This window comes from Diabrotica virgifera, chromosome 3 (assembly GCF_917563875.1).
Source record: "Diabrotica virgifera virgifera chromosome 3, PGI_DIABVI_V3a".
NCBI classification, from domain to species: domain Eukaryota; kingdom Metazoa; phylum Arthropoda; class Insecta; order Coleoptera; family Chrysomelidae; genus Diabrotica; species Diabrotica virgifera.
The window spans coordinates 62,977,969-62,998,320 of NC_065445.1; the positions used below are offsets into that span (position 1 = coordinate 62,977,969).

Below are 20,352 nucleotides of genomic sequence, written 5' to 3' on the forward strand. Positions count from 1 at the left end.
AAAAAAGCGTCCCGAAAGTGAAAAAAGTAGTCCCGAAAGTAGCTACTTTCGGTACGAGTTGTGTAAAATGTTATGTACTTTCGATTTAATAAATCATACCGAAAGTTTTATTTTCGGGACGGCTGCAGACAAATATCATTTTTCTGCAAGCGACTGGAAACGAAGACTTTAAATACTTATTGATTTTAGCAAAAAAAATGAAAGAGATCAAAATCATATAAAATAAAAGTTTATAATTGTATTAAACTCCCAAGTAAACAAAATGGTATATAATTTTTACGAGACATGAGAACTGCCATTACAAAATATTTCATATTTACATTATGATATGACGTCACAAGGGTTCGCGCGCTTTTTCGATCGTTTGAAATGATTTATATACACAGAAGATTTTAAATTTGTACTCCAAGTTATGAGGTTTTGAGGCGTGGAATTTTGAGAATCTTATTTTTAAACGAAACTGAACATTATTATGTAATAAAACAAAAATGAGCAAATTCCCTATTTCGTATAAATTCAGCCGAAGTTATAATGGTTGCAGGAGGTGTACATACTTTCAATCATACTTTCATGAGTATACTTTCAATCAGTAGTAATATGCACGGGCGCCCATATAAAAATTTTTAGGAGGGGGGCCAGACGTTGCACATTATAGGTACACAACCAAGCATATGGAATCGCCATGTACTTCGCACCAATATTTATCTCTTTTGAAAAAACTTGGTATTGTTGCGAAGAATAAGGTTTTTATTAAAAACTAGTGGTTTTACCGGTCGCCATGAAACGGGAATCCAATCAATTTCCACTTATTATAGTGACTCCACTTATTTTTCAAAATTTTAGAATTAACAAACTTAAAATAATTAAAAGTTAAGTTTTTAAAATAATAATCGTCTTGTATGTAAACCAAGTAAATATACCTCAAGTTTTATATAAACGAATCTCTTCTTGTTTGTCATGGTAATGTGACGATCACGCTATATCCCGTTCAATTCAGTCATTGCTGCTCTAACTACAATATAATATGTATACTAAATTTACAATCAAGATGCAGTAGAAATAAACAAACCAAGACACGTTAAATGCTACTAGGAGCACTTCCGAATCATAATAATAATTTTATTTTCAATCTATGAAGCTATGTGAATTTTATAAAGAATTTTCTACGTATCCCTCTGCTATATTAGTTAATTTCCATCCTCTGTGTCTTTTCAAGTTGGTTATAGTACCACCACTATCAGCGAGTGAGTGGCTGAGCTACTGAGCTCCTTCGTAGACAGTGTCCGGTGTATTTTTTGAAGAAATTCAGCAATAGTGCAGGCGATTTTTCCAAAAGTGTGAATATGTAGATACCAATAGGTTGTATAGTACACCTTCCATTTTTGTAATATACAAATAATCTACGATTAGGTGTGTTTGCTTGACGTAATGACAAATATTTTCTGTATAAAGAAATGATATTTTCTCCAATAACCTCAAAGGTTCTTTCCATGTTCGTTTTAGAATTAGGAATTTTAATCACTAACATGGTTATCTTATCTTCTATATCATCTAAACTCATTTTGCAAAGCTTCTCACGACGACAAGCACCTACCAAACCAATTATTAATGCAACCTAAAATTTACAAAAAAAAATAATAAAAAAAGAAAAATTAGATTTAATTATATAAATTTTGTCATTAAGTAGATCTTATCTTCAGCTTCTCATAAAAATTTATCTATTTTTTCTTTATTCAATACTTTCGATTTTTTTTGTTTGTAGCCGATGGATTTTCTTTTAAGGGAAGCAATAACTTTTGGATAGCGGCTTATCTATATTATTTTAATGTTAATTGTGGACTTAAGCATCGAGTAATTGCTCCAAAGGCTTGATGGCTTCAAGATATTAGATTTTTCCATTAGATATACAAGACTGACTTCTTCATTTATAGTATGTACATTTTTATCATTGCTCCATTTTTTAAATAAATCGTAGACCAATTCATACCTCTTTCTTGACTTTACCGGCAATAATTCATAAATAGCGGCTTTAGCAGTTTCCCTAATCTCATCTGGACTCATTTCGGCTCCACTGCTGTTTGAAAAACGAAAAACTGAGCGAAAGGTGAAAACACACACGAATCTTAAGCGACAAGCGTTGTCATAATAAAATACAAAGTTGATGGTATTGTCAAAGCCGTTACCTACCTAGCTACCCAAAATCGTCCCGAAAGTAAAAAAAGCGTCCCGAAAGTGAAAAAAGTAGTCCCGAAAGTAGCTACTTTCGGTACGAGTTGTGTAAAATGTTATGTACTTTCGATTTAATAAATCATACCGAAAGTTTTATTTTCGGGACGGCTGCAGACAAATATCATTTTTCTGCAAGCGACTGGAAACGAAGACTTTAAATACTTATTGATTTTAGCAAAAAAAAATGAAAGAGATCAAAATCATATAAAATAAAAGTTTATAATTGTATTAAACTCCCAAGTAAACAAAATGGTATATAATTTTTACGAGACATGAGAACTGCCATTACAAAATATTTCATATTTACATTATGATATGACGTCACAAGGGTTCGCGCGCTTTTTCGATCGTTTGAAATGATTTATATACACAGAAGATTTTAAATTTGTACTCCAAGTTATGAGGTTTTGAGGCGTGGAATTTTGAGAATCTTATTTTTAAACGAAACTGAACATTATTATGTAATAAAACAAAAATGAGCAAATTCCCTATTTCGTATAAATTCAGCCGAAGTTATAATGGTTGCAGGAGGTGTACATACTTTCAATCATACTTTCATGAGTATACTTTCAATCAGTAGTAATATGCACGGGCGCCCATATAAAAATTTTTAGGAGGGGGGCCAGACGTTGCACATTATAGGTACACAACCAAGCATATGGAATCGCCATGTACTTCGCACCAATATTTATCTCTTTTGAAAAAACTTGGTATTGTTGCGAAGAATAAGGTTTTTATTAAAAACTAGTGGTTTTACCGGTCGCCATGAAACGGGAATCCAATCAATTTCCACTTATTATAGTGACTCCACTTATTTTTCAAAATTTTAGAATTAACAAACTTAAAATAATTAAAAGTTAAGTTTTTAAAATAATAATCGTCTTGTATGTAAACCAAGTAAATATACCTCAAGTTTTATATAAACGAATCTCTTCTTGTTTGTCATGGTAATGTGACGATCACGCTATATCCCGTTCAATTCAGTCATTGCTGCTCTAACTACAATATAATATGTATACTAAATTTACAATCAAGATGCAGTAGAAATAAACAAACCAAGACACGTTAAATGCTACTAGGAGCACTTCCGAATCATAATAATAATTTTATTTTCAATCTATGAAGCTATGTGAATTTTATAAAGAATTTTCTACGTATCCCTCTGCTATATTAGTTAATTTCCATCCTCTGTGTCTTTTCAAGTTGGTTATAGTACCACCACTATCAGCGAGTGAGTGGCTGAGCTACTGAGCTCCTTCGTAGACAGTGTCCGGTGTATTTTTTGAAGAAATTCAGCAATAGTGCAGGCGATTTTTCCAAAAGTGTGAATATGTAGATACCAATAGGTTGTATAGTACACCTTCCATTTTTGTAATATACAAATAATCTACGATTAGGTGTGTTTGCTTGACGTAATGACAAATATTTTCTGTATAAAGAAATGATATTTTCTCCAATAACCTCAAAGGTTCTTTCCATGTTCGTTTTAGAATTAGGAATTTTAATCACTAACATGGTTATCTTATCTTCTATATCATCTAAACTCATTTTGCAAAGCTTCTCACGACGACAAGCACCTACCAAACCAATTATTAATGCAACCTAAAATTTACAAAAAAAAAATAATAAAAAAAGAAAAATTAGATTTAATTATATAAATTTTGTCATTAAGTAGATCTTATCTTCAGCTTCTCATAAAAATTTATCTATTTTTTCTTTATTCAATACTTTCGATTTTTTTTGTTTGTAGCCGATGGATTTTCTTTTAAGGGAAGCAATAACTTTTGGATAGCGGCTTATCTATATTATTTTAATGTTAATTGTGGACTTAAGCATCGAGTAATTGCTCCAAAGGCTTGATGGCTTCAAGATATTAGATTTTTCCATTAGATATACAAGACTGACTTCTTCATTTATAGTATGTACATTTTTATCATTGCTCCATTTTTTAAATAAATCGTAGACCAATTCATACCTCTTTCTTGACTTTACCGGCAATAATTCATAAATAGCGGCTTTAGCAGTTTCCCTAATCTCATCTGGACTCATTTCGGCTCCACTGCTGATTGAAAAACGAAAAACTGAGCGAAAGGTGAAAACACACACGAATCTTAAGCGACAAGCGTTGTCATAATAAAATACAAAGTTGATGGTATTGTCAAAGCCGTTACCTACCTAGCTACCCAAAATCGTCCCGAAAGTAAAAAAAGCGTCCCGAAAGTGAAAAAAGTAGTCCCGAAAGTAGCTACTTTCGGTACGAGTTGTGTAAAATGTTATGTACTTTCGATTTAATAAATCATACCGAAAGTTTTATTTTCGGGACGGCTGCAGACAAATATCATTTTTCTGCAAGCGACTGGAAACGAAGACTTTAAATACTTATTGATTTTAGCAAAAAAAAATGAAAGAGATCAAAATCATATAAAATAAAAGTTTATAATTGTATTAAACTCCCAAGTAAACAAAATGGTATATAATTTTTACGAGACATGAGAACTGCCATTACAAAATATTTCATATTTACATTATGATATGACGTCACAAGGGTTCGCGCGCTTTTTCGATCGTTTGAAATGATTTATATACACAGAAGATTTTAAATTTGTACTCCAAGTTATGAGGTTTTGAGGCGTGGAATTTTGAGAATCTTATTTTTAAACGAAACTGAACATTATTATGTAATAAAACAAAAATGAGCAAATTCCCTATTTCGTATAAATTCAGCCGAAGTTATAATGGTTGCAGGAGGTGTACATACTTTCAATCATACTTTCATGAGTATACTTTCAATCAGTAGTAATATGCACGGGCGCCCATATAAAAATTTTTAGGAGGGGGGCCAGACGTTGCACATTATAGGTACACAACCAAGCATATGGAATCGCCATGTACTTCGCACCAATATTTATCTCTTTTGAAAAAACTTGGTATTGTTGCGAAGAATAAGGTTTTTATTAAAAACTAGTGGTTTTACCGGTCGCCATGAAACGGGAATCCAATCAATTTCCACTTATTATAGTGACTCCACTTATTTTTCAAAATTTTAGAATTAACAAACTTAAAATAATTAAAAGTTAAGTTTTTAAAATAATAATCGTCTTGTATGTAAACCAAGTAAATATACCTCAAGTTTTATATAAACGAATCTCTTCTTGTTTGTCATGGTAATGTGACGATCACGCTATATCCCGTTCAATTCAGTCATTGCTGCTCTAACTACAATATAATATGTATTATGTATACTAAATTTACAATCAAAATGCAGTAGAAATAAACAAACCAAGACACGTTAAATGCTACTAGGAGCACTCCCGAATCATAATAATAATTTTATTTTCAATCTATGAAGCTATGTGAAGTTTGTAAAGAATTTTCTACGTATCCCTCTGCTATATTAGTTAATTTCCATCCTATGTGTCTTTTCAAGTTGGTTATAGTACCACCATTATCAGCGAGTGAGTGGCTGAGCCACTGAGCTCCTTCGTAGACAGTGTCCGGTGTATTTTTTGAAGAAATTCAGCAATAGTGCAGGCGATTTTTCCAAAAGTGTGAATATGTAGATACCAATAGGTTGTATAGTACACCTTCCATTTTTGTAATACAAATAATCTACGATGCGGTGTGTTTGCTTGACGTAATGACAAATATTTTCTGTATAAAGAAATGATATTTTCTCCAATAACCTCAAAGGTTCTTTCCATGTTCGTTTTAGAATTAGGAATTTTAATCAGTAACATGGTTATCTTATATTCTATATCATCTAAACTCATTTTGCAAAGCTTCTCACGACGACAAGCACCTGCCAAACCAATTATTAATGCAACCTAAAATTTACAAAAAAAAATAACAAAAAAAGAAAAATTAGATTTAATTATATAAATTTTGTCATTAAGTAGATCTTATCTTCAGCTTCTCATAAAAATTTATCTATTTCTTCTTTATTCAATACTTTCGATTTTTTTTGTTTGTAGCCGATGGATTTTCTTTTAAGAAAAGCAATAACTTTTGGATAGCGGCTTATCTATATTATTTTAATGTTAAGTGTGGACTTAAGCATCGAGTAATTGCTCCAAAGGCTTGATGGCTTCAAGATATTAGATTTTTCCATTAGATATACAAGACTGACTTCTTCATTTATAGTATGTACATTTTTATCATTGCTCCATTTTTGAAATAAATCGTAGACCAATTCATACCTCTTTCTTGACTTTACCGGCAATAATTCATAAATAGCGGCTTTAGCAGTTTCCCTAATCTCATCTGGAATCATTTCGTCTCCACTGCTGATTGAAAAACGAAAAACTGAGCGAAAGGCGAAAACACACACGAATCTTAAGCGACAAGCTTTGTCATAATAAAATACAAAGTTGATGGTATTGTCAAAGCCGTTACCTACCTAGCTACCCAAAATCGTCCCGAAAGTAAAAAAAGCGTCCCGAAAGTGAAAAAAGTAGTCCCGAAAGTAGCTATTTTCGGTACGAGTTGTGTAAAATGGTATGTACTTTCGATTTAATAAATCATACCGAAAGTTTTATTTTCGGGACGGCTGCAGACAAATATCATTTTTCTGCAAGCGACTGGAAACGAAGCCTTTAAATACTTATTGATTTTAGCAAAAAAAATGAAAGAGATCAAAATTATATAAAATAAAAGTTTATAATTGTATTAAACTCCCAAGTAAACAAAATGGTATATAATTTTTACGAGACATGAGAACTGTCATTACAAAATATTTCATATTTACATTATGATATGACGTCACAAGGGTTCGCGCGCTTTTTCGATCGTTTGAAATGATTTAAATACACAGAAGATTTTAAATTTGTACTCCAAGTTATGAGGTTTTGAGGCGTGGAATTTTGAGAATCTTATTTTTAAACGAAACTGAACATTATTAGAGGAAAGTCGCCAATTATGGAATACCATTTTGTTTTGGGGATATAAAATATTACCTTTATAGAAATGAAAACAATTTAATGTTATGACACATCAGTCATACATTTTTATGTAGTAATTAAAAGCCTTCTATTAAATATCTTAATTAACAAAAAAAAATCGAACAAAAAAAACAAAATCCCAAATGAGTAACCAAATATGGAATAAGTACCCATATATGGAATATAGGTATAAACCAACATATCAATAACAAAAATAGACATAAACATCTGATATCAACTAAATTAAGAAAATTGTGAAAAATGAAAGAAGTAGCTTAATTCACTTGCAGATATCACAGATCCATGTATGAAACTCTGAACCAGCACAATCATAATGAGCCCACTTACACTTAATCCACTATTCCATAATTAGGCACCAACGACTGTCCATAATTGGATTTGTACATTAGTTCAAACTAGTATCAACTTTTTTCAAGTCGTAATCTTTTAATTACAGAAGGTCATAAAATATCAAAATAAAGGTAATATTGATATACGCAATAGCATAACAAGTCTGTATTTATGCATCATAACCAATGAATACTCGTTGAATATATTTCCCTTTGAAATTTTCTGCGATAAGATAAAACAAAACGCACCTGTCAGACACGTATCGTTCGCGCATCTGACACAGAGGTGTGAATACGATAATAAAGAGAGCGACTGAAATAGAGGATGGTCTTGTAGTGCGCTTCCAACGTATATTTTCGGAGAAATCAAGGAATTCCATATTAGGGCACTATTCCATGTTTGGTTACTTTCCTCTATGTAATAAAACAAAAATGTGCAAGTTCCCTATTTCGTATAATTTCGGCCGAAGTTATAATGGTTGCAGGAGGTATACATACTTTCAATCATACTTTCATGAGCATACTTTCAATCAGTAGTAATATGCACGGGCGCCCATATAAAAATTTTTAGGAGAGGGGCCAGACGTGAAGATGTTGCACATTATATTTTGTATACTTTGGATAACCATATATCATTTAAAGCACCCGAAAAGCCGGGGGGGCTGCCCCCCCTGCCCATGGGTATGGGCGCCCATGGTAATATGTACTTATGGAACAGAGGGTTTATGAAAGATTGTTATTTTTTACAAAGTTATATGTAGTATAAACTTAAAAGAAGTTTTCACTTCTCTCGGTATTCCACCGAGTGCCAGTTTTTATTTTTTTATTCTTGTTGCTATTTTACAATATAATTATAATATTCAAATTTAATTATCTTTTGATAAAAACGGTGGCTAGTTTTAATGACTATATGATTTAAAAAGAATATGTACTTTCTCTGTGCATCAAAAACAAATTTCTCCAAAAAACCACAAGGTACTCGTTTTCTTGCTTCTTCAATGCCAACGATGCTGCTTTCCACCGACCACCGCGTGGATTTCGCATACGAAGCCATTATGAATTATCCAATCTTAATTACCCTGAAATTAAGTGACATAACATGGTTTAAGCAGTGGCTACACTTACACACCTTGCACAAGAACGTACATACAAGAAACAAGAAACTTCTTTCTTTCGTTAAGTACGCGGATATTTTCTCAGATCCAGCAGCCACCAGCAAACAAGACAAGCGGCCGTTGTGAAACTTTCGGTTAAGTAATCGGGCGTGAAGTGGCACACGTCTTTCATCGTGTATATTATTGTCTTAACGTTAATCAATCTCTCTGTAAAGCGATACATCATTCTATGTATGTGGTTAAATCTTAAGGTTTTGAATGGTTTTGTGATTTTATTTGGGACAATATTATGTGAGTAGACTTTTGAATAGTTGGATCTAGGGCTACTATACTTTTCTATTTATACAGCTAAAAATTTCAAATTTCTCTAATGCCAATGGCAATGTAAATTACATGTAAGTAAAGAAAATAAGACAACTTGAATAATTAAAGTTCATTGTATATTATTTTAATTTTTAAGTATGGTAATGTTTGATAAATTTTGTTGATAAGAACACATATTACCGGTTCACAAGCCATTGACAAAGTATTGTTAAAATCAGAGAGACATAAATATGTTCATGGACATAAAAATGTAATACATATTTTGAAATTATCAAATTATCAAAGTGAATTTTTTTGTGCTACAATCCTTAGCTCTTTCAGTGTCATAGGAATGGGATTTATTTTCCGAATGCGATGTCAATATAATCTTTTAAACTAAATCTCATCAAGGTAAGTATTCACTTATTCTAGCGACATGATGATGTGCGTTATCATTAACACGAATCTGTCATATCCAATATGGCTGGCCAATGAGAAAACATGATCTTCTAAAATGTTTTCAATTTACATGTCAGTTGTCATTCGCCCAATCACCTCCACAAGTTCGGTATGGCCTTTCTAAGCAATACCGCTTCATAGCACTATGCTGCCACCTGCCACCACCAAAAATAATGTTCTGTATAAGATTACAACTGGCATATCCTCCGCTAACTCTTATGTAGACGAAGTTTCGTCAATCTCGCTTCCATAACTGAACTCTGGTCTTATCTGAAAACAAAACATATTTTTTTTAAGACCGGCCAGAAAATGTACACTTTCTGGTCGGTTTTCTTTCCAGAAAATACCGTTTTGCCGGTCAAGACCGAAAAGTGAACGTTAGGGACTGGCAAAAGCTTTTTCCTGTCCCTAAATTTTATTTTCCAATCGCTATTTCATAACACAGACTGCCTTGATTCCGTTATTATGACAACTACAACTACGTTGCGATATATTATCAAGTGACAAGTGCCCAGGGCCGCGTTTAGATTAAATGACGCCCTAGGCAATTCTCTAGTAGCCGCCCTTCAAACATGTACCATTTTTGCGAAAAAAAATGCAAGCAGAATTTTTTATTTAAATAAGAATGTTAAGTTTCTTGTTAAGAAAATATTCTTCATTTTACATCAGGCGTAATGTTACATATTACTATTATAAGTATGTTTAAGCGTTTTGACCTGTGCCCAATGCATACGTTTTAACGCATGATACGTAGAAATTGCCTGTTTGCAGGCACGCCTACTCGTTCGATTTTAAATGAGAGATGCATTGAAAACATTACTCAAGCACTATGTGTTTATAGCTTTGTTTAACAATAAAAAATTAATTTTTAGCAATGAAAATAATCAAAACCGGTATACTTTGACATGAACTTTCAAATGCAGTAAGCAGAATTGCTATTTTATTTTTTAATCAAAAGTTATTCGGGTTCAAAAATTGCAATTTTTCGATATTTTGAAACTTCAACCACGTTTATCTTGAAAACTATGCATCATAAGAAAAAACTTCTAACAACATTTTTTGCTTATAAGAACCCAAAAAAAATTGAAAAAAGGTTTGATTTACTAAGAATCGCTGTTATGTAATTTCTCAAGTTCTTTGTTTATAACAATCTTATCGACATCCGGATCAACTGTTAACCAAAAAATTCGTGTTCTACGGGACAAAATACATAAAAAAACTCGGGTAAGTCCATCTGAATAAAGGAGTAAGTTTTACTTTCCGTTCACACCGTACATATGCCCATAATTTTTTTGTCTTTTTATTATAACTGTAAGATAGCTTTAATGTTTTTCTTTCATTTCCAATTTGCAAAATTTAGATTGATCAATTAGTTAAAAAATTATGGTAAATTAATTTAACCGCGCGCTTCGCAGAACGCTGTAATATTAGTGCGCCAATGTTTGTGAGAGGGGCGACTTGAGCGTTATAAAAGGTGTAGTTTTAATTTTAGAAAAATCTTTATTGGTTTCTTGTGTAAAATTTTCTGAATTTTTGAATAGCTAAAATATTGTTCAATAGAACAAAAATCACAGTATGAATTCACTTTTTAAATACCAGTGAACACAGAATGATTTACATACTACTAATAATGAAAAATTATGATTATAAATAATTTGCACTGGTATAAGATAGGGATGTGTTGCGATAGCAACAGCCGTTATTTTTTAACTGTTATTTCACTGAAGCTGATTCACACTATGACACCATTTTTATAATAACTGAAATATTCAAGTACAAGTAGCTGACTACTTTTTTAGTTATTGTAGACTTATAGGAAGAAAACCTACCCGTTTCCTGTCTAGAGTTCACGTCCGTTTTTAATTATTAACAATTTAGTGTACTCAAAGCAGTAGCTCCCCCTTCACTTACCATGACTAGTCACCATTTGAACTACATTTTTAAAATTCGAGTAAAATATCACCTTTTCGAATATGTAAAAAGATGTTTTCTACGGACAGTATGTTTAAAGTTGACGATTAATAACTAAATGATTATAAACTAGGATGTTTTACTATATTAGATAATTTTTATCTTTTACATTTTGATAGTATCACTTTTCTACTTTCATTTGACATACACAGAATGAATTGTCCTATCTTCATTATTTTCTGTCATTTTTTATTGCAAAACAAAGGTCTCTGGGATAAACAAATAGAATAACTTTTAAACTAATTAAACGATCGGTCTCAAATTTTAGGGTTTGTTATGTACCCCAATACCCAACTTTGAGTGAAACACTACAGTGCTAAGTTAGTTTAAGTAAAAGTTAACATAATAATAAATAACTTAATAAATAACGATTTTAATTATTTTGCAGTTTACGAAGCAACAAATTAACTTTTTGACTTTCAAAAATCGTCATTTTGAAGGTTTTTCAATGTTCTAAAAAAATAAATTTTGTAATTTTATGTCAACTATTTAGCTTTTTAATTGGGTACAAAAAATGGAAAAAATCATGTTGATTGCACTAAATTGTTAATAATTAAAAAACCGACGCGAACTCGATATTTCAGTGTCCCGAACATGGTCTATTTCTTGCTTATTTCCCTGGAGTATATATGTGCGACGACAGGAACTTTATCTACTTGTAATAATACAGTTTGAAAATTCCAACTCTAACTCGATGTCCTACTGTAGACAAGTCAAATCTTTTAGTTTCTTTAAATGTGCAATATTGAAGTGTTCAATGGCCCACCGCCTTTGCCTAGCTGCCGGCGGCCTAATAATCACTAAATTTATGACTTCCGTCCTTTTTGAATGAATAGTGTTAAGCTAACAGAATGCTATGTTTGTTTTATTTTTGTTATGAATGCAATTTGTTTTATTCTATTTAGAAATGAATGCCCACTTTTATTTTATTGATGGATGAACATACATACTTGTTATTCGATTTTAATTTTTATATACAAATATTTTTTTGTACTGTATTTTTGTCGCCCCAGGCAACTGCCTATATTGCCTAATGGATAAAGCAGCTCTGCAAGTGCCAGTTGATTTTTAATTTGTTGGTTGTCAAACGTGTTTGGTGAGTTCGCAAATTTAAAAATATGGATTCAGATTTTGAATTGTCCCATGTAGAAAATGAAATTTACATCAACAACGTGTCAGTCTTAAGGCTCGTTTTCACGCTACGTCTTATTGTACGTTTTGTCCAATGTATAATGTGGCGTGTAAACAGCAAAACGTACGTCTTGTTGACACACAAAACGTACAATAAGACGTAGCCTGAAAACAGCAAAACGTACTTCTTGTCGAATCGAAAAAATTAAATCCGCTTATTCACAAAACGTACGTTTTGTCGTACGTTTGGCATGACACACAAAACGTACAATAAGACGTAGCGTGAAAACGACGCTTTAAAAAATATTGTACGTCACGCTTCCCTGCTTCCAAGATCTATTTGGCTCGACCTGAAAAGCACGACTTTCCGGTCTTGTAACGTAAATAACTATTCCATTGCTCGATAGTCCTATTAACATGTAACGTGCTCTATTCGTATGGCACTGGGAGGGCTAAGTATTGCAGCACAAAAAATTTCAGTTATATGTATGCGACGTCTTTTAGGATCGAAAAAAAAAGAAAGAATTAATTTTGAAACTTAAATGAACATTTTCATACTGTTTTGATATCTCTCTCTCTTTCTCTCTCTCTCTCTCTCTCTCTCTCTCTCTCTCTCTCTCTCTCTCTTTTCAACAATAGAAAAACAGACACTTCTACATAAGCACTTCACCTTCTAGATTCTAGATCATACTCATTCTTTTAATGAAGAGTTTCAAATTTTGCATATTCAAAATAAAGGCCTTAAGCTATCTTTATTAGAATCTATGGAAATTACTAAATTAAAAAATACAGATACAATTCTGAATGACCAACTCGAGACAAACAGCTCCCCACTCCTCAAACTCTTCAGTTAAAAACTTTAAAAAGGAAAACCCATAGTAAACTAAATCACTTGAGAAAGGCACTCTGCCGAAACAGCTGTAGTCACATAGTTATAATAAATTTTGTGTAAGTATAGAAAACAAACGTTTTCAGTGTTTTATTGTTAGATAAAATGAACTTCCATCAATTATTTAAATAGAATACTCTCGAATATTTAGGTTAAATGTAGAATTGTGAGCGTTATATACCTAGCTGAAGGGAAGAAATGTTGGGAATTGTTATATTTTTGTAAGAACACCATTAAGTTTCTTACCTAGCTGTTTATAGTAATTTTGAAAATATGCGAATGCTTCTTTTACGCAAAGAAATCTCATGGAAATATTTTTTCCAACCAACCCGATATTTCCGACTTGTCTAAGACTCCGTACACGTGACAGCGCTTAACGCGGTTTACCTGTTAAGCGCGCGCTTGCATGTGAACGACATGATTTGTTTCTTTGGAACTTGGAACGCGGCCTTAGGCAAACGGGGCGTCTAACGCCATCATGTGTACAGGGTCTTAGATCTCGTACGCATGACAGCACTTAACGCCGCGGTTTACCTGTTAAACGCGCACTGTATGTGTACGATACCATTTGTTCCTTGGTAACTTGAAACGCGGCATTAGACAGACGCGGCATTAGACAAGCGCGGCGTCTAACGCCATCATGTGTACAGGGTCTTAGACATCACCAGTTTCTAATAAATTTCTAATAAAACTCCTTAGCGACGTAATTTCTCAGCGACAAAATTATGACAGATCCGTCACGAAAGTGTCTGGTAATAACAAAAATAAAGATTATATTTCGTTGATATGGTGCATTAATTGCCTCGTGAAATAGTCTTGTCGAATATCATTCGAGAGAAAATTATTTACCGGCAAAATTTTCTCCTGGTTTCATTCAAGTACGTTGCGTTTTGGTAATTTTCGCTTATGAAATTTTGACAAAATCAATCGACTGACGTCTCGTGATTTAACTGTCAAAATTTAATTCGCGAAAATTGCCAGGCAACAAACTTTCATACCATACCAGTCGAAAATATTGCCGGCAAAATTTTCTCTCTTGTGATATTATATACGATACTATTACACAATGTCAATTGTAAAAGTTCATTAAAAGTAGACTTTTCATTGGCAATTTTGAACAAACTCATAAATCGATTAAAAATTATTTGATTTCTTTAGTAACACTATTTCTTTTCTTCAGCCGAAAAATACGAAACCGAACACACATACTGTGTACGACGCTTACGCACAAAGTTGGGTTTTTGACGCCGAAAACGCAGGCTGTTCTAACGGAACTACTGGAACTAAAGGTCCGTATTTCGAGGTACTACAAAATGGGACGCCGCAAAAACCGTCGAATGGTGCCGTTACTAGCATGCAGAACGGCATGGTAAGTATTTTTAAATAATTTTTTTAACAGAAGAGAAACAGGAACTGCCTTTTTATTCAGTCATTTGCATTCAGCAGAATTATGGACTTTCTTTAAGTCAATCAGACATAGAAATGCTGGTTTTCCCAGTAATTTGCTTTATGACGAATATTGCATCTGCACACGATCTTTCAGTACGAAATGCCTGTTGTTCGTCTGCTAAACTTATCGTCTGATTCATTAGTTCTTGTAAAATTTTAGTAGCATTTAACAAGTTGATACCTCTGTAATTGTCTGGCTGTTGTTATCTCCTTTGAATAGTAGTAGACCAGAGCGCATCTGTAAAAATATTAGTACATTTGGACGTTGAGAGGTGACTCAAATTTTTTTGCACAAATTGCTTGAAAATAACTCAAATAATAATATTTGAGTTATCCTCTCTCTCAAAAGGGTCCGGAACATTGTTAAAATAATCAAAATGTCAAAAAATGAAGGAAAAATTCGATTTTTTCTTCGTTTTTTGATTATAACTTTAAAAGTATTCATTTCCAAGAAAAGTTGTACTAACATAAAAGTTGCGTAATTAAATTTCCTACAATATAGAATTGGTTAAAAATTTAAAAAAATAGTCACCCTTGTTGCAAAATAGCAATAATTGCGAAAAAAACATACAAAAACAAGTATTCGCATTTTACGTTTTTCAGCCATTTATGCTACACTTAGGAACTTCATATTTCACCCAGGAAAAACTTTGTCAGTAAAACAATACTGTAAATTTCATTAAGATCGGTTTAAGAGGATCGGTACGTATTTTCGTCTGCAATGCTATTCAAATGGGGATTCATTTTTTTCGAATCCTGAGAAAACTAATAATTTTTTTTGAAAAATTTAAACGCAGAATGAAAGATTACGTTATTAGCGAGGGCCGAAAGTCCCTGAGAACTTCTATAATGTTTATTTTAATAAGTTACAGGGGTGAAAATTAAGGATAAAATTTAGTGTGATTTTTAATTTCAAATATCTCATTCAAAATAAACTTTTTATTTATTCTAAGGGACTTTCGGCCCTCGGTAATAATTTAGTCTTTCATTCTGCGTTTATATTTTTCAAAAATATTTATTGGTTTTTTCGGGATTCGAAAAAAATAAACATAATGCCGTGGTAATATTTTCCAAATCTATTTTTGTCTTACAACGCACTCAGCCGAATATAATATTGTCAGCATATATTGTCAGTCAGACACTGACAATCAGTGACAATTTTAAATATTTGACATTGCATCGGGAATATTTTGAGTTATTGATTAAATATTATTGATATATAGTGTATTTGATAAATAATTGATTTAAGACGTGAACTTAATAAAAAGTTATTTATTGTGTATTATTTGTGGAAGATCCAAGCAGAGAATACATCAGGATAATATATTCTGTGATCCAAGTATTTTGTTGTTAAAGATGTTCAAAATTGTAAGCGTTCCATAACAATATATTATTAAAAAATCACTTTAACACTTTTCCTCTTTTCTCGATTGAGTATTAGTTTTTGTTGTACAAATAAATTATTACAATCACTGAATACATAGTTAGTGAAAAAATTATTGCATTTATTAACTGAATTAATAATTTGCAATTATAAAAATAACAGTTATCCAAGAACATTCAAAAGCCATCTCTTTAAATTAATGATGACATGTTCAAGTAGAATGACATTCTAGTAATGTTTACATATCCATACCAGTGTGAATTTTACTACACGTAATTTGCCGTGTAAAGACAGGAAAAGTAGGGATTCACGTAAAATATTTGCGAATTATGTACCCATAGCCTTAATATATTTTGCAAAATAAATTTTGCAATACAGCTTTCGCAAACAAAATTCATTTTTTCATAATGTTACAGGACTGAAAATAAAGCAGATAGCAAGTTGAATTTTTTTTGCTTATAGAAGTTTACTGTACCTTTCATTTGCAATTTGCAAAATTAAAATCGATTAACTACCACGGCGTCAGGAAGGTTTTTAAATAAACATTAATTATTGGTGCTACGCGCAGGACAGCGGATAGTTTGCTCTGATTGGGCATTCCAATGACCTTTGATAATGATTGATACATTTTAATTTTTATTACATTTCGATATAAATAAATAAATTTGTTTATTGCAAAATAAAACACATACTCTATCCTTTGAAATAACACTTTTTTAGAAAAAACTTTTTATGTTCATAATATTTTAACTTAGAGAATAAAAGTTTATTATTTTTAAACATATGCAATTGTTTAAACAATATTTCACAAACAATAATAAAATTAGTTTAATTTTTGTGGAATTAAAATATTAAAATACAACAAAATATAGAGCAAGAAAATATTAGATAAAGATTGGAAGAAATTTTGGTGGAAATCAACTTGTGTGAATCAAACACCGCTGTCCTGCGCGTAGCACCAAAAATTAATGTTTATTTAAAAAAATTTCTGACGCCGTGGTGGTTAGTCGATTTTAATTTTGCAAATTGCAAATGAAAGGTACAGTACACTTCTATAAGCAAAAAAAAATCAACTTGCTATCTGCTTTATTTTCAGTCCTGCAACATTAAAAAAAAAATGAATTTTTTTGCGAAAGCTGGATTGCAAAATTTATTTTGCAAAATCTATTAAACCGATCCTAATGAAATTTACAGTGTTGTTTTACTATATCATAAAGTTTTTCTTGGTAAAATATGAAGGTCCTAAGTTTAGCATAAATGGTTGAAAACCGTAAAATGCGAATACTTGTTTTTGTATGGTTTTTTTCGCAATTATTACTATTTTGCAACAAGGGTGACTATTTTTTAAATTTTTAACCAATTCTATATTGTAGGAAGTTTAATTACGCAACTTTTATGTCAGTACAACTTTTCTCAGAAATGAATAATTTTAAAGTTATAATAAAAAAACCAATAAAAAAATCGAATTTTTCCTTCATATTTTGGCACTTTGATTATTTAAACAATGTTCCGGACCATTTTGAGTGGGAGGATAACTCAAATATTATTATTTGAGTTTCAAGCAATTTCTGTAAAAAAATTGAGTCACCTCTCAACGTCCATCTCAAAACAGATGCGCCCTGGACTATAGACCGATCAAATAAAATTACAATACGTACATGTAAATCAAAATGTAATTCCGTAGAGGTTGGAATAATTTTTTTATTAAAATTAAAGTTTAGGCCAAAACAAAAGATGTTTTCAAGAAAGTATATGATTCATATGAGGGGATCATTGTTTAAATAGTTAAAAATGGGTAATTTTTGCACAAAATTTACTTTTTTAATTTTTGTGGTAATTCGGGTTTCGATTAAGGTTTTTACAATTTTTTGCTGCAAAGCTGAAGAAACGATATTTTATACAAGACTTACTAAATTAAATTTGACCATTAATTTATTTAAGTAATTGTAAATCAAAATTGAAAAACAAGTTTCCAAAAAAATATTATTTGCAATATAAATAAGCAATATAAAACATTTTCTTTTGCAGAATAAGTTGCGCTATGGTACCAGTATAAACGAAAAAAAAATGGATGATAAATATTAAGTAGTTTATCAGATATTTCATTCGTTTATAAAAAATTTCAATTTTTTCAATTGCAAAAACGCGGTTGTTGCCGATACAGTATATAAGTTTTTAAGGTCTTATTTTTTGCATTTATGTATATTTTCGATAATTGTATTGAGAAATCAAAATTTCAATTAAACACCCCTCCAAAATGGCGTTTGAAAAATGGTGTAATTTGTTAAAAACTTGTTTTTTTAGTAACATCGCCGGTTTATTTTTAAGTGTATACTGGGCAATTTTATACTTATGAACGAATAATAATTTTATATGTAGTTACGTGGCTAAAGGTTCTGAACCAAGGCCAGAATCAAAACAAAAAAAAACATCGCCGGTATTAAAAATTTTGAAAATATTTTTCGATATTCGTGTTCCTGGTAGTTTTTGACATATCTACAAAAGAAAAAAAAATTTCTAGAACCATTTTTTGCCGAGATAGCTTTTCCAAGTTTAAAAATTCATAATTGTTTATTTATGAATATCAACATTTAAAAGTACATGAGTACATCTATTAACCCTATTACTTAACAATACCATTTATACACATAATAAAAATTGCAGAATATTTTGAAAAATGATGATTTTTATAGAACCTTAAATGAAAACTTTTTGTCTAAAAATTGGCGGAGGAGTAGTTTGCAATATCTCCGATGGTAATGGGCCAATTTCAATGTTTTATGAATTATGGGCCAAATTATGAATTTTTAAACTTGGAAAAGCTATCTCGGCAAAAAACGGTTCTAGAAATTTTTTGTTCTTTTGTGGTTATGTCAAAAACTACCAGGAACACGAATGTCAAAAAATAATTTCAAAATTTTTAATCCCGGCAATGTTATTAAAAAAACAAGTTTTAAACAAATTACACCAATTTTCAAGGGCCGTTTTGAAGGGGTATTTAATTGAAATTTTGATTTGTCAATACATTTATCGAAAATATAAATAATTGCAAAAAAAATGAGACCTTAAAAACTTATATACTCTATCGGCAACAACCGCGTGTTTGCAATTGGAAAAATGGTAATTTTTTATAGACAAATTAAATATCTGATAAACTACTTAATATTTATCAACCATTTTTATTTTTCAGTTTATACTGGTACCATAGCGCAACTTATTCTGAAAAACAAAATGTTTTATATTGCTTATTTATATTGCAAATAATATTTTTTTGGAAACTTGTTTTTCAATTTTGATTTACAATTATTTAAATAAATTAATGGTCAAATTTAATTTAGTAAGTCTTATATATAAGATTGTTTCTTCAGCTTTGCAGCAAAAAATTGAAAAAACTCTTAAGAAAAACATGAATTACCGCAGCAGTTAAAAAAGTAAATTTTGTAAAAAATTAACCCATTTTTAATTATTTAAACAATGATCCCCTCATATGAATCATATACTTTCTTGAAAATATCTTTTGTTTTGATCTAAACTTTGATAAAAAATTTATTCCAACCTGTACAGAATTACATTTTGATTTTATTTTATTTTATTAGGCTATAGTAGAATTAGGCCGCTCCGACATATTAACACTGAGGCCAGTGTAAGATCAATAATGACATATGCATCATAAAGACCCGATACAGACACAACACAAAGGCTACTAGAAACGGCAGAAATGAGAGTACTGAGGAGAATTACATAACACACTGACAAATCGAAAGAACGAAAGAGGAGTGAAGACATTAGAAACAAATATAACGTCCAGTGTATAAACGAATGGACACTAAATAGAAAAAAGAATAGAATAACCACATAAGCAAAATGGGGGAGACACGTGTGGTAAAAATAGCAAGAGATACATCAATAATCGGTAGGAGAAGTATCAACCTCACAAAAGAAAAAGTGACAACATTCCATAGAGATGTCAATCTTCCAGTGAACAAGCAGAATTGCTTTTAAAGAGGAAGGTGAAGAAGAAGAAAAATTATTGACTAAATTATGTGCCATTTGGTCTGAATCTGACAAATGAAGTCATAAATATTAATACAATTTTTTCATCGTTGAATATTTTCTTCTCACTGTACAATATTTT

At 31.3% G+C, this 20,352-nt stretch overlaps 1 protein-coding gene across 2 annotated transcripts in view; it reads left to right on the forward strand.

Annotated features, from left to right (window-relative positions):
- The window catches only part of LOC114336227 (uncharacterized), a 721,746-nt gene that overhangs the window by 685,021 nt on the left and 16,373 nt on the right, over positions 1-20,352 (forward strand). For both annotated transcript variants that reach the window (XM_050645113.1, XM_050645114.1), the window contains exon 6: positions 14,565-14,753. In XM_050645113.1, coding sequence (XP_050501070.1) covers positions 14,565-14,753 — 189 coding nt within the window. The remainder of the gene's footprint in view (positions 1-14,564; positions 14,754-20,352) is intronic.